Source organism: Cottoperca gobio, chromosome 13, assembly GCF_900634415.1.
Source record: "Cottoperca gobio chromosome 13, fCotGob3.1, whole genome shotgun sequence".
NCBI lineage: Eukaryota > Metazoa > Chordata > Actinopteri > Perciformes > Bovichtidae > Cottoperca > Cottoperca gobio.
The window spans coordinates 13134724-13150533 of record NC_041367.1 but is presented as its reverse complement, the minus strand read 5'-3'; the positions used below and the strand labels follow the sequence as shown (position 1 = coordinate 13150533).

General features: G+C 38.3%; 1 protein-coding gene across 1 annotated transcript; it reads right to left on the bottom strand.

Annotated features, from left to right (window-relative positions):
• Positions 1–1802: 1802 nt before the first annotated feature.
• On the bottom strand, positions 1803–14530 carry LOC115017796 (neprilysin-like; the record flags this gene model as incomplete). The annotated part of the gene is made up of 19 exons (XM_029446491.1): positions 1803–3182; positions 3367–3443; positions 3748–3843; positions 4493–4558; positions 4976–5109; positions 5514–5633; positions 5752–5810; positions 6178–6281; positions 6485–6562; positions 7463–7561; positions 10070–10198; positions 11563–11656; positions 11822–11958; positions 12065–12166; positions 12751–12885; positions 13447–13515; positions 13695–13813; positions 13906–14001; positions 14434–14530. Coding segments are annotated over 19 exons (1911 nt in total), but the record flags the coding sequence as incomplete, so codon positions are not given.
• Between the last annotated feature and the right edge of the window lie 1280 nt (positions 14531–15810).

Here is a 15810-nt window from a genome sequence, read left to right as displayed (position 1 = left end):
TGTTGGTTCTGGCCCCTGCTGCACTCTACCATTCCTCCAGATACTTACACTTGGCTTCTAAGTTTGATCATATTTCTGGTGCTCCTACTTGACACTCCTGCCATTTACATCCTGTGTGTTACAATTCTCTTTGGCTCTCTCTTTTACATCACAACTTCTTAAAACGTTGTTTTCTGATTCCCTGTACATCCCTGACGGCCTCTCCAGTTTCAGCCTCGGTACAAGCCTTCCCTGTGCCAGGAAATGTGCTTGCTGGTTCATTGCAGCATGGGGTATATTTACCTGGGAGGCTTGGGAGCAGCTATAAAGATATTGCACATTTGTTTGTTTGCATCGGGCCTTTGACTAACTTCAATCATTAGCCACAAGAGAGTGAATAGTGTATGAGTAAAACAGAATATCTCACTATATACATATAATATATACGTGTATATATATATATATAATGCTGCAGCATTTCTGCTGTGATGTATAGGATTTCTACAATATTTCTATACGTAAAGTCTCTGAGGTCCAAAAAAACCCAACATTAAGCAGCACTAATATATTCTGTACATGCACTCACATTGTTATGCTGTGCATAATTTAAGTCTGACATTAAAATAATGTGTCTCATTTTGAGGCTCTCTGCTAAAAATAAGCACCGACACTTAAGATGTATTGTAAAATGTCTTTGTATCAGATTTAAGAGCTGACATTTATATAGAAGGCTGGTTCAGATGCTAAAACAATACATACAAGAATACATAAACAAATTTTCACCTGGAGGCTCAGGGTGTTATTTAAAGATTTATTTTGAAAGAAAAAAATGCTCCTCAAGATGATTATCAGTCATTATTATAAAGTATCTAAATACAGGCAACTGAGGTATATCTGTCTTTCTACAGGTGGAGTGTGTGAGAGAGAGAGAGGCAGAAAAAAAAGAAAGCGTGAGGGATTGAGTGACAGTGACAGAGACAGAAAGCTTGCACAAACAATGAAAAGAACGAAACTCAGGGAAACAACAATGTTCAAAGGCTGGGCATGACGTTTGTTGTATACAGTTTGAAGAAGGTGCCTACATGATCATGGAGCATCATCCATTTCTATATAAAGGCACAATTAACAACCTTGTGTTACAGCCTCGGTTACACTTCATAAAGTAGAAAAAAAAGCCATGAATACTAAACTGTGATCCACTCATACAACCTTCTGCGTTCAGAAAAATGCATGGACTGTTGAAGAGTTCATTAGGTTCCAGCAAAGACTCGGCCCGCAGTTTAAAATAGATAAATCCTTCAAAGGCTTTATTATATCAACGTCTTTCAATTGACTTGTTAAATATTCATTAAAAAAAGATGGGACATGCAGTGCACCTTATGTGATTAAACCGATCGTAAATAGTTCAATATGTTGTTAAATACACTAATTTACTTTCTTGCCAAGAGTTAGTTGAAAATATTAATACCACTCATATCAGTCTGTTAAATATAAAGCTGCAGCAATGGTTAGCTTAGCTTAGCATAAAGACTGGAAACAGCTAGCCTGACTCCAGTCCAAAGGTGAGACTTAATTTGCCTACCAGAACATATAAAGTTTATCAATTAGAATTGTAGATTGTGTTTCTTTAATCCATAGAACATTTGAAGGGTAAGGACTCCAAGTCCTGAAGTCTTGTCTCAGCCAAGAAACAGTCCGGCACATAATGCCCTGCAAAACCTCAACTTATTGTTTTTTTACACTTTGTTAAGAAGTAACATGGTTATTAGTGAGTTTTATATATATATATATATATATATATATATATTTCTTTCAGACAGAGGCTAGATGTTTCCAGTCTTAATGCTCAGATAAGCCAACCGGCTGCTGGCTGTATCGTAAAGACATGAAAGTAGTATCGATCTCCTCAGCCAGCTCTTAGCGAGAAAAGTAAAGAAGCGTATATTTGAAAATGTCAAACTATTGCGTTAATGATACATTCTCTTATCCTTTGTTCTCCTGCAAATTCACATACACATTGTCAGACACAGCTGCACAACAGACCATGTAAGGCATACCAAATTGCTTGACAAACAGAAGACAGCAATCATAATGACTTAAAAAAAACACATACAGACATAAATCCAGAAACACACAGGAGGATCAGTGAATGTATAAAAAGGGTCTGGTGACTGTCGTTTGTCAGCCTAATGATTCATGACAAGCTGTCATCTTAAAGGCAAACATTTAATTTTGGTTTATTTGACATACTGCTAATGAACAGCAGCCATCTGTCAACTGCAAGTCATCATCATTAAATATAGAACATTGTTGTGTAATATGTGATTACGATTAAATACTTATTGGTCTATTCAGCAAAATAAATGCAGGTTTTCTGTAATAATTTACCTAATCTAGTTTTACGTATTAACAAAGATTACATTACGAATACATTGTAGAGTGTATCATCATGTAGATGAAGGCTAAAACAAGCTGAGGTTTTATCAGAGGCATACAGTTCAGTCCCACATACAGTACAGAGGTTCAACCCTGTTACATGTGTATGGATGAGTGGGTGGGTGGTGTATTCATATGTTAGCGGATGTTGAGCACTTTTGTCTGTCTGCCCCTCTCTTGACAACTACTTGTACAGTATTATGACTGAAACACACACACACACACACACACACACACACACACACACACACACACACACACACACACACACACACACACACACACACACACACACACTCACACAAACTTTGGCAGACTCACAAATGATGAGTAAAAGAAGATTGAAAATGAAGAGAGAAAAAATCAAAACACAATGAGTGATTGTATCCAGTGAGTAGCAGAATAATCAGGTCGATTGAATGAACTACAGAATCAGAGTCGGAGAGACAGTGCTCCGTCTGTCCGTAAAGGTACAGTCCACTGCTTTCCTCAGAGGAAGTGCATACTGCAGTGTCTACCAGCCCTGGTCCATCCAGTAAAGAGCTAAGGGGAGCTTCCACTTCCCTGTTGCCCCCCACGAGTGCTCCAACAGTTAGAGGGTAGAGGTACTGCAGGGGGGACAGTGACGACTGACGTCAGAACAGTCCCCATCCCAGAGGTTTGTTGATCACCAAACACGGCAGGCGTTGTCAGGGACCATGTAGCTGCCCTTGTTGCAGTTGAATGCTTTGGCAAATTCAGGGAAGTTCTGAAGGGAGCCCAGTACCCTGTAAAACATACAGAGGAGATTGTTGGTGGGGACTAAAGTTCTTGTATTAGAAGGTTACTTGAAATTGAAATTTACACAGCATGTAATTTTATCAAGGTTTCAAAAATGTTAGCTACTCTTGTAATTTGGTTCCTGCCTTTACATGGCTTGATGTAAAAGAAAAACTATTGGTTTGAATTTACCTGAATTTCCCTGGACTGTGTACATCGACTTTAATGGAATTAACAGCTTGCTCTGGTCGGTGTGTTCCACACCATACCTGAAAAAGACAGAGATTAGGTTGCATTACATTTGACCAATATCATTTACAATTTAATGCTCTGTTTCCAATGTATTCATCCATCCATTCATCCATTTAATTCCTCATCCATCAATTACTGTAATCCATAAATGTATCATCCATTCATGAATCTATCAGCCAATCAATGAATCCATCAATCAATAAATCAGCCAATAAATCAATAATTCAATTAATCAATCAATAAGTCAATCAATAACTAATGAAATCAATCAATCAATAATTATATCAATCAATCAACTAACCAATCAATATTCAGCACTACCTGAGCAAAGTTTAGGAAGAAGAGTTGATTGTGGGAAAGACCAATGCCAGGCAGGGATGGCTCCTCTCCATGCTCCACCACATAGTTCTTGTAAGCCTGCAGTATTGAGACAAATGTTATTTCTTTTATCATCGACCCCTGTTGGGAAAAATATCAAAACGATATTTATATATATAAATGAATGATATACATATATGTATTTAATGTGCCTCATAACACATTTTCGGACTCATTACTATTCAATGATAACAATAAGCAATAAACCAAGCATGGACTGGGCTAATTTATGTGTTTGTGGACAGACTAATAAATACATATATAATGTCACATATCCTGTCCAACTTCAACTATAGTACAGACACCTTGTCTGTTTGAGATTGTGTTACTCATCAATACAATTAAATCTCCACTTTTCCCCAAAAGAGCAGTAGGCAATGGTAATGTAAATAAATATAAAATAAATATAACATGACATTTTGGTTGACCTAAAGTAAGAATATCTCGTTCTGCATTCAAATCTGTGAAAGTCCTTTCTCTGTTAATCTCTGGTAAAAACTAAGAAAATCTTCATCTATTGTGTTTAGAATAACTAATAAGCCTGTGAGTGACCTGAAATAATTATTAGAATCTATTAATGTTAGCAAGCAGACAACAATAATAAGCCACATATTGAATCCCATCCTCAGTCATCTTCAAACTAGGGCTCTTAACACCAAATTTCCTACTTTATTTTCATGCTCTTTACCTGATATGCCTGCCGTATACCTCCATTGTCAGCAATGTTCTCCCCAAGGGTGTTGTTACCATTTAACTAGAGAGGGGACATAAGGAGAGAAAACACAAAGATTGGGAGGGTAAAAGGACTGAGGGAGATAATAATGTCCCTTTATATTTCAACAAATAATATTTCACAGCTTTCCACTTTTATTTTTTGGAATACAAGAAATATTTTCCCCAGGGGATAAAAGAAGCATTGTTCAAAGCAATAGGACGGAGGAGGAGAAATATAGTGAGGAAGAGGGATGAATGTGTCAACACAATTTATTAAAGGCACCTGAAGCGCAGAAGACATGAGCTTTCAAAACTGGGAGAAAGATGAAAAAGGATAGGCTGGCATCAGGTATCAGGAAAGCAAATACATGAGACAATGAGCAAGGTGTGGGATAATATTTGAGAAAATGTAAATCATATAAGGATAAGGAGTGAGAGATTTTCTACCAGGACATACATGAAGTCCATTGGCCAGGTCCCAGGAGAAGTTGCCGTACTGATTGACGATGCATTTCGACAGGTCCAGGAACTTCTGAGTGGAGTCTGGTGTCCACCAGTCCTTCAGGTCTCCATCCTTATCATAGTTACGGCCTAAAAAAAGAAGCCAAATGCATGAAATATTGTCTGGTTGCATTTAATCAGCAAGAAAACTTATAGTGACCCTTGTCTAATCCCAAACACCCATTCTCTTGTTATCTGAGACAGCACTAAAAGGCTGCAAGTCATGTCAATTACAGGTTTCCATTGCATGGAATAGTGTTTCTGTGTGGGTTGTTGTTGAGGAAGTCACGATAAAACAGTCCTGACATTAAATATCATAACTTCACATACCCCAATGAAAATGAATGTGGTGAAAAATGATCTCAGGTAGCACAAATACATTTCTGAAGTGTTACCAGTTACAGAAAGAGAAACATTTCCATCCAAACAGCATTATAGTCTGCCAAAACTGCCTCTGGGACAAACGGAAAGCAAAAGCGTGAAAGAAATCATACCGTTGTCATCGAAGCCATGTGTGATCTCGTGACCGATCACCATGCCAATGCCACCATAGTTGAGCGATTTAGCCTGGCCTTTGCTGAAGAAAGGCGGCTGGAGGATGCCTGCAGGGAAAACTGACACAAGGGGAAAACACAGAAAGACTAAATTGGTTTGTCCTTGCAAAACTTTACAAAAAGTAGAATGTTGAATGGTTGCAAAGATGGAGGTTTCTATGTGCACATGTGAAAATACCTATTTGGTTTTTGCTGGCTGAGTAGAAGGCGTTGACAACGGCAGCTCCAGTTACCCACCTGCAGGAGACAAGGAGGGTGGAATTAAAGAGTGATAAAGTGAGGGGCCCTGTAGTGTAGCACAATTCAGATTTGATGAAAGATATTAAAATTAGCCTAACAGAGAGCTAATATTATCATTCCTGCTGTGCTTAGTGAGATGCTGAACTGTATGTGTGTGTAGGAGTTTGTGTGGGCGAATGTGAATGCACTGTGCTAAATGCAACATAGTGAGTCCCACCACAAGCACCATACGCAAATAAGTTATTTATTATTACTGATTAAAATACCTAACATTGTCAATTCTAATTACTACGCAAATGGAATAAGCCTAATAGTGGAGTAATGTTTTAAACCTGCCCCAAGAGATATATTAGTTAAATCTTACTCGTCTTTGTTGACTTTGACTCTGAGTTTCCGCAGGCGTTTCTTCTGCAGATACTCCAGGTTCTGTAGAATGTTTTCAAAGTACTCCTCTGCACTGTAGCCCAGCTAACACCAACACACAGCCAGAGAAACAGGAGGATTAGTCCTGATGAGAGCTATCAACACTTGGTCATATATTCTCCAGAAAAACTCATAAAAAGCCAAGAATTTACTGAGATGTTTTCATAGAACTGATATGCATGTATTCTGTTACACTCATTCAGCAAAAGAAGAGAAACATTCCTAATTGCATCTCTTCAGACACTCACATCTTTGTACTCATTGTTAAGATATCCGTCATCCATGATGTTGTCAGAATAGCCGATCCGTTCCCGAATAGCCCGGGCCTGTAGAAAAGTAGACTGAGGTACATTTGACAAACAAACGTCTTAGTCATCTGCCCCCAAAGCCCTGCCACTCCGGGCCACATACTTTGGGCATGTCAGACACTGAATCATTTCTAGAATCTCATTTTTGAATTCCTATGCATGTGTATGGGAGAACGATTAACCCCAACCCTATCAGAGCTTTATTTTGGGTGTGGCAAAGCAGTGGAGAATTTAACTGCTAAGGAAAACGGTAAAACATGTGCATCTCTCTTGGCCCGACAACTTATTTTTGTCAATTGGATGTCAACAAAGCCCACTTCATTTACACAAAAGTTTCATATAAATCGGTCAATTTATTTGGATACATAAAACCTTTTTTTTGCAAAAGCATATTAACCCGGTGCCCCTTTTTCTACCAAAATTATAGAGCTGAGACAATAAAGAAGAGAACTTTCATTGTCTTACTTTGCACATCTCGCACACAGTGTTTTTATATATATTTTATAAAACACTGTCTATTTAGATAACATTGTTTGTGTCTATTGTTTGTTAATAAGCATGCAGTCATAAATGAGCAGTGAAAACATTGGGCTGATGGGTCCAATAGTATGCTAGATTAGCCGTGGACACACAGACCTACACACACACACACACACACACACACACACACACACACACACACACACACACACAACCAACACATTATCTCCTGGTGGAAATAATACATTTAAGGACCTCTCATCAGACTTTTTTAATTTGAATGTATGTTGACCTTGGCGTGGGAATGTGCAGGGCTTGTTAGAATGAGAGGTGTCACCTCTAACTTTGTACTAAAGTTTATAAAAGAAACAAAAAACGCCTTTTTAATCATATATCCTGAAGAACAGAGTGCAGTAAACTTTTCACTATAACCAATACCTTATCCTCAGCTGCTTTCTTGGTCTCTGCATCCATCCATGTCAGGTCATATAGGTTACTGATGAACACTTCCCGGATATCTTTAATCATCTCCTCCATCTGATGCCCACGCACACACAAGCACGCACAAAGAGTGAAAGAGACAGAAACAGTCACAAATATGCCACTGGTATTTAACAAATGTATAAACACTATCTGTCAGTCAGTGCAAATTGAACATAGCGTGGGAGTTTTTCTCATAAGGTCTGCAGAGAGGATTCAGTGGAAAGAACACACACAAAAAGAATCTTGCAACATATTGTGCAAGACAATAAAAATAAACCTTCCTGAACCAGGCTTCATCATTACATAGTCACATATCAGTGTACATAAGCACTCAAGGTTCCTCTGGGTACAAGTGTGGTGGCCCTGGGTAATATTACCGGTGGTGTATTAATGTTTTATGTGATTAATATGACAATCAACTATGTATGAATAAAGAGAGATGAGGCAAACAGTTGGAATTACATCATAACAATTAAAAGTGTGGTATGTAAAAAAAACTTTCTACTGCTCAAAAGACTGATATTGTTGTCTTAAAATGTTCTACAGTATATGTCTGCTGTACGCTACAGATTTACATTCTGCATCTTAAGACCTTTATATATTTAAATGTACTTATAGATGCATCTAGTAGTATGGGGTTGAATTTTGTGTAACTGAAATAATCAAAAGCTTTATAACTCTAAATTATCGAAGATGCACTTGAACTTAATGTTTGCAATATATTAAACAAACAAGCTATGCTATTCTTATTAAGCAAATGTGTGTAACTGAATACATATTTCCATGTCAGCATACTTGTATATACATAACATATTGGCACAAGAGCTCTCAAGATAATGAGATTTTCTGTTTTTATACGCAAATTCACACAGTACGGTGCTCCAAAATCAACATCCAAACCTCAGTTTTCAGTGGGAACCTGCAGTGCAAGTTTAACTCTATAATGTATTCCTCTTGAGTTACAGTATTTACAAGAATGTGCCTGCACACCGAGAGACAGACTGACTGACGCCACCAACATGGCATAATGCTGTGCAAACCATGTGCTGTACCATGCTTATCGGACAGTAAAAAGGCAAAGAAATTCCACAAACAAAACAGAATAAGAATGACTCACAAAGTGAAGGTCACCCATCAAGATCTTTATAAACACAGTTGTAGTCTGAGACCACAGCAAGATGACAGAGGCATTTCAGTGTCTCCTCACATCAGCAGACCCCTCGCTAATAAACTCCGTGACCACTCGGACAACACACTGTGGTTTGAAAACGCCAGGAACCATACATCATGAGTGTGTCTGTGTGCACATAAGTTTGTGTTTTGTGCGTACATCAATGTATGTGGTTGCATGCATGCTGTCTGTTTGCATGTGAAATGCTAAAATATAATTTACATGAATCAAATGCAGGATTTATATACAATTGTAAGCCTACTAAACCTGTATGTATCTTGATAGTTTGAAATGTAATGCTTTCCCATTACAGGTACTTCTTCACTGCTACTCAATTTCAATAATAATGAAGAAGTGCAAGTTTTGCATTCAAAATCATTATATATTATTATATATTTTATTTTGGATTAGAATAATAGTTTTATTAATGTGTATGTTGCATTTTACTGTTTTAGTCACAGTAAGAAAACATCATATTGTAAAAGCTTCACAGCAGTTCATGTAATCTTTATCAGAAAAGTAACTAGCAAATATAGCTGGACTAAACCTTGCAATGTTTGCTTCTGAGTCAACGTAAGGTATAAGTGTTAAGTACTTGTTTATAAGTACTTAGTTTCATTCCTCTGATGATCATATCTGAAATATATCTCTGTGACTGTGAGGAGGTTGGTATGTGAGGAGCTCAGCATGTGTGTCAGCTGCAGGGCAACTCTCAGCACACTTACACATATTATATGTATGGCCATGGATTCGGGGAAACGGGTGTTGATACGTACTTGGAATTGTGTGTCACTTTTCACACACACACAAACGCATTTGCTCAGGGTGCAATGTGAAATCCACATGCAAGAGTGGGGAAATGTCCAGGGGATGACCGAGATTTACGACGTGTGAGGCACTCAGCATTACGACAGATGTACAAGGTCACACACACAATCTGACTCACAATCTGATACACACATGTGCGCCCAGAGTTTAGATTTACAGTGTGGGTGGTGTGGGACACAACATGACACCTAGTTCAGCTGTTTTCAATAAGTGTAAGCAGAAAATACAGTACTGTGGTGGGGACACAAGACGCAAAGGTGACAAAAGAGCAAAACACAAAAACACACTCAGCGGGATGAGCCTGAAAGATAATGTTCTCATCTTGTATGTATGAATAATTTAATACATAAACCTAGCCCTAACCCCTTTTTTTTTTTAAATAAATGCCTTGCAGATTATTGCTATGATTCTGTAGCAGTTCCAAGTGTCAATAAACAAGAGAACATACCCCTCAATTATATATTCTACAGAATCTACTGGGTCTAATAAGGACTTCCTCTAGTTTTTTATCCTGCATTAATTATAATCAAACAATGCAGAAGTATAATCCATCCCCTACTGACCAGTTCTTTGCTCTTTTCAGAGAAGGCTTCCTGCACATACAGTCGTCCCACAGCATTGTCCATGTTGTTATTGACGTAAAGTGCACACTGTCGCCACACTGCTGCCTCTGACGTTGTACCAGAGAGAGCCTGCAGGGAAAGTAACAAGGCACGGATCAATTAGAGATTCAGGGTAAACCACTCAGCATGTTGTTTAAAGAGGCTCATGGCGACTCTTTATTTGCACCTCCATTATGCATCACCATTGCACTTAGAACTGTAAGAAATAGGACAGTAGGGAAATGATTTGATTATGAAGAGGGTTAGGATTAGAAAAAGAGTTATAAATGTGGAGCAAGAATAGTGTTAACATCTAGTGTTTATTGAAGCCCTTTCCGCCCAACTGATACCTCAGTATGTGCATATATGTCAGCTGATACTAAAACACTGCAGTATAGAATCATTTAGAACAGCCGTACATCATTTTTCACCAAGGCACCAACACGTTTATTCTAGCAGCATGGCTCTAGGGAAGGCAATGTCGGTACAACTTTGATCCAGATTCAAATATCTCATTTTCCATGAAGTTTTGTGCAGACACACTCGTGGTCCACAGAAAATAAATACTATTGACTTTGGTGATACCTTGACTTTTTATCCGATGCAATAACTATTGAATGGATTGCCATGAAATGTGGTACAGACCATAGGCTCAGATATTTATGACCCCCCCTAGAAATCATTGTTACAACTCAGGTGCCACCAGCAGGTCAAAGTTCGATTTTGTCCACAACTTTGATATATGACAAAATAGCCTCAGCTGTACTTTGTGCTAATGTTACGTTAATGCAAACGGTAACATGCCTAACACATCACATTACGATGGTGACCATACTAAACATACCTGCCAAACACCAGATTGTTATTATACAGCTCAAAGCACTACTGTGCCTCAATACCTTTTCTTTTTCAGAATCATCAGAATCATGAATACTTTATTGATCCCTGGGGTGAAATCGGATTATGTTACAGTTGTAATGTAGGCACTACACATAGATAAATTACAAGAAATAAGAATGTAAAAATATGTGCATTATATTACAATATACAAATACAATAAATATCGTAAAATATGTATGCCACAATATATAACAAAAGTGTAAACACTAACAATGTTGACAAATGGGATATATGCTTGAGTGTGTTAAAATACAAGAATAGTAAAAGTAAGATTAAATAAAATGTACAGTATAAATAAATAAATGTGGTATTAATGACTGGAGTAAACTGGAGTTGTGCACAGTTAAATTATTGCACAAAATGATTGTTCTGTTAAGCACAAATAATGTGGACATAGCTGCTGACAGGTGAAATATGTCCATGGGCCAGTCTATTGACACTATTGAAGCTATTAAACGCTCAAATTACAACATTGGTATCCACCTCTTAAATTCAGTATTGGTTGTGTAGTTGTATTTATCTACAGGTTCAGTGCCATGGTCTTGATGGTGTACCTTGCGGAAGGCTTTCCTGGTGTCCCTGTAAGTTCTGCTCAGGCCCACCACCATGTTCATAGCAAAACGCCACACCATGTAGTTCTGCAGATCCCTGTGAGCAGAGGAAGAACGTTCAAAGAAACTCTCTGACTCACACAAACCTACGATATATCAGTAATGGGCGAACAGCTGATGTCATTGCAGTGCACACACACCCCTACAAACAAGCCATAACACAGAAACACTACTACAGTCTCATAAAAACACAAACACACACCTCTTGTTGTATCTGGCCAAGATAAGGTTGAGTCTTCTGTAATAGTTGGGGGAGTAGTTTATGACCTTCTCTGTGTCAGAAACGGTGATGTTGACTGTATCCATTATCTTAGCTGTGAAGTAACTCCAGTTAAAAACCTTCAAGTCCAAAAAAACAGACAAAGAGGAGAAGAGCAGCATTAGAAAAAGGAAGGAAGGTGAAAGAGAAAAAGCACATTCTGACAGGAAAGGAGTCTATTTTTACCTGTGATTCAACCTCGAGGGTGAAGTTGGCGTTCAGATCACCCAGTTCCATCTTGTTGTAAAGCAACACTGGATTGTTACGGTCCTCTGGAGTATCAGTAGCCTTAGAGTGGGTAAGACAGGGCGGTAAAAATCAAGAACGCTATCACAACATAACTCTCCTGTTTCCTGACGTATTCGATTGCTGCGCAGGTCCAGCAGCAACAAACATATTTGGTGTCCCAGGAGGCTTCAGGTCTGTAAATGTCAGAGCTTGAACAGTGTAACTGCCTTGTAAAAGCCAGCAGCCATGTGGAGGGGAAGTGAAGCGTGGCAGTGAGCACAGCACAGAACCAGTGCAGAATGACAAAAGTGGACTGTGAAAATCTGTTGATGTCTGAGAAAAGTTGTTGTGTAGGTATCAGGCTGGTTAATGGCTTGTTTTACACAGCAGCTGCTCCAGACTGGAGCCAAAAACACGGTTTGAGAGAGACAGAGTGGTGGAAGAACATTTAGTCAGAAGTTGTTTGTTCACAAAATCCTCCTGAAGCTGAGATAGAAGATACGGTATGCCTTACTGCTGGAAAACATGGTCACCTTCCCTCCGTTTCTCAAAGAAGAGAAAAGCGCTCTTTTTGAGACGAGAGGAAGTTCTCTGATCTGACCAACTATTTTGGGATCTGCTGGGGAAAAAGTGTGAATGCTTACATTGGCAATTTCCCTCTCCAGGTCCAGGACTCGTGCCACCTCCTGTCTGATGTTGGTTTCATTGATGGGCAATCCCCTGTCTGTGCGGATCAGCTTCGCCAGGTCAAACATGAACTGCTCGTAGGCCCGACATGCCTGTCAAAAACACACTCATTTTTGATATTGATATCTGGAATTTACTTTTACAGGAAGGAATGGAGGTCACCACTTTAAATTTAACCAATGACCAAAAAAATGGAGGAGAAACCCACTCAGCCTACCTCAAGCTAAGTGCGGTTAAGTGCTTTCTGTATATCAATCCTGAGCCAATCAATTGTAAAGTAAAACCAAAGCAGAGGATGTTTGCTCCAATTAGATGCATCTGGTCTGGATTGAGACACAACCAAACATGTTCTTGTTTGTCTCTTTGAATTTAATCATCACTTATTGCCTCAGACATTCTTATTTATTGCATACACACATGCTCGTAAATGCATGGAAGCGTACAAATAAACACAAAGTCAATTCAGGTACTGATGTTTCAACTGATGCCCTCGTCATTCTTTGGGCATGATGTTTCCCGGAACAAACTAATGGGGACATAGATCACAGACTCAGTGGCAATGGCCCAAATGAACACATGGAGCTGTTTTCATCTTGCATTAAAAGCCTCAATTATATTAAGTGTGTGTGCATGTGAATGTGTGTCCATTTTACCTCTGCGTAGGGTCCAGTGCAAGCGTAGTAATCTCTGGACAAGAGGCCGAGGTTTGTCTGCTGGTCAAACTGGCGAAGAGGAAGACAAGAAAACATACATATATATTAAGATAAGCCAAATAATAGGATTTGAAGAAATTGTTGGGTTGTTATTTATTTATTTATTTTGCTGATTTGTGAGTGTCTGTATTGATGTGAGTCTATGCAATAAAGAGACGAGTGCTTTCTGCCTACAGTTGCACACCTACATGAATGATGTGTGAATTGGAGTCTTTGTCATCGGTGCCAACAAAAAAGTTAACTAAGAGTTGAGTTCCATATTTCTCATTCAGCTTGGCGATGACGTTTTCCAACCTCCAGGTTTTACCTGAGTAATACAGAGGGAATGAAAAGTGAGAAAGAAAAGAAAAGCCTGTATATGACATCTGTTGTGTGTGGCAGCAGAAAATAATGCTCTACCATAGTTGGTCTCCCAGTTCTCCACAGCGAGGGGCCACTCAAACACATCAGACAGCATGTCGAGCAAAGGAGCCCCTCCTCTGAGCTCAATTAAACCTTGAATGAAGCGCAGATACAAACAAACAAAAGTCTTTTGGATACATTTATTTTCTACCAATCAAATTTCAGAAAAGAAACTTCATTATTATTCATATATTGTACTTCTTATCAAGCGCAATTAATAATAGCATAGCATAATTAATCTATGCAAATTGCAGGGAAATGGAATTTATTGATGTGACTTCTTCAGTGCTTTTGAAGAAAGCATTTATTTGTATCACATAATGCCGTAAAGCTGAAAGACAGTAATTCTTACTTTTAAAACTAATGATAAATATAAATGGTTATTACAGTTTTAAGATGAGAGTTTGACATTACAATAAACTGAATGAAAGACACATACTGTAACCTTTGATGATTGTAAGAAAAATGTTAATTTTAGGACAATAGAAGATACAAATGAAAAGTCTCTGTTGCCTGCTGACTCACTCTCATTGGTACAGGACTTGTAAAGGGTCTTAGCTTTGGTGAGAGCAGTGGCTTCCCCCTCCACTGTTTTTTCAAGGACACCTACAAATAGAGCAGAGAAACAGAGCAAGCATGAAGGAAAACAATAAAGACAAAGACAGAATGATAAAGGAGGAATGAGCGTACATGTGAACAGAGGGAAGGGGAAAGACTGAAGCGTGCAAATAACCTCAGGTACAATGTAGAGTTTTTTCATCTTTTTGGATTCAAAATAGAATCCAGCTGTGGTCCATATTTATTTAATCATATTGATTAAGGCATGTTGTCTCTCCCTATATCAGAAAGTGCCAAGAAAAATAAAGTGATGACTTCCAACTGTGGCAATGCATTGCAACCAGTGACGAAACAGACAATAAGACATTATTCAACAGTGGAAAAAAGAAAAGATGTTATGAATTAATTTAAAGGGAAAACAACTCAAAATCATCTTCACCGCTGTCATTCATAAATAAATGCTATGAAATTCATGGAAACCAAACCATTCTATTTTTACATAATATGTAGGCTTACACTATACCTTGATATGTTATGGAGTTTGTATGTAATCACAAAACTGGCCAATAGTTAAATAGAATATACTTTATTTGCAGAAAACAAATTAAGCTTTAATGCTGACTTTGTCTTAACTGAACAGACAGTTGTCAGATTTCACTATTCTGGCAATTCTGCAACATCATATAAAATCCACTTGCCAAAGATCCCACGTTTTATTTAACATTGAATGCACCGGAATGTTGCATTGATTCATTCATAGACTTGGAACTAGGAACGCATAACAATGGCTAGTACACCAGTACACGATAATTAATTTTCCCTTGTACTGTGCGTGGCCCATCTTTGCTTTGAAGGATTGAATAAATGATTAAACACAAACTATTTAATAGTTGGAATCTAATTAATCTTTTCATTTCAATGGTTTAGATTATGTGGGTCATTTGTTGTAGAGGTCAACACTGTCATAGAGACCACAAGTGCAATATGCAATGCATATTTTAATATCGGCTTGCTATAAATTTAATTCTCAGCATGGCAGTGGTAATTAAGGCAAGGCTGGTGACCTCAGAGCATGGAAGTCATAGCAAAAGAATCAAGAAGCAGCCAAGCTAAAGGTGTGGCAAGTAAAAGTCCATTTGAAAAGAGGAGTGAACACCATTGCTTGTTTTATTGCCTGCGATCATTCCCTCTTGTGGACATTCGGTTTATACGCCAGCTAGCTCAGCCTCAGGCTAGATAACGTATTTTATGTAGACAGCTAATCAACATGAGTAATAAGTGTTGTTGATTATTGTAAACTTGATCCAGTAAAGTGGAGGAGGATGGGACAAATACACTTTTCGA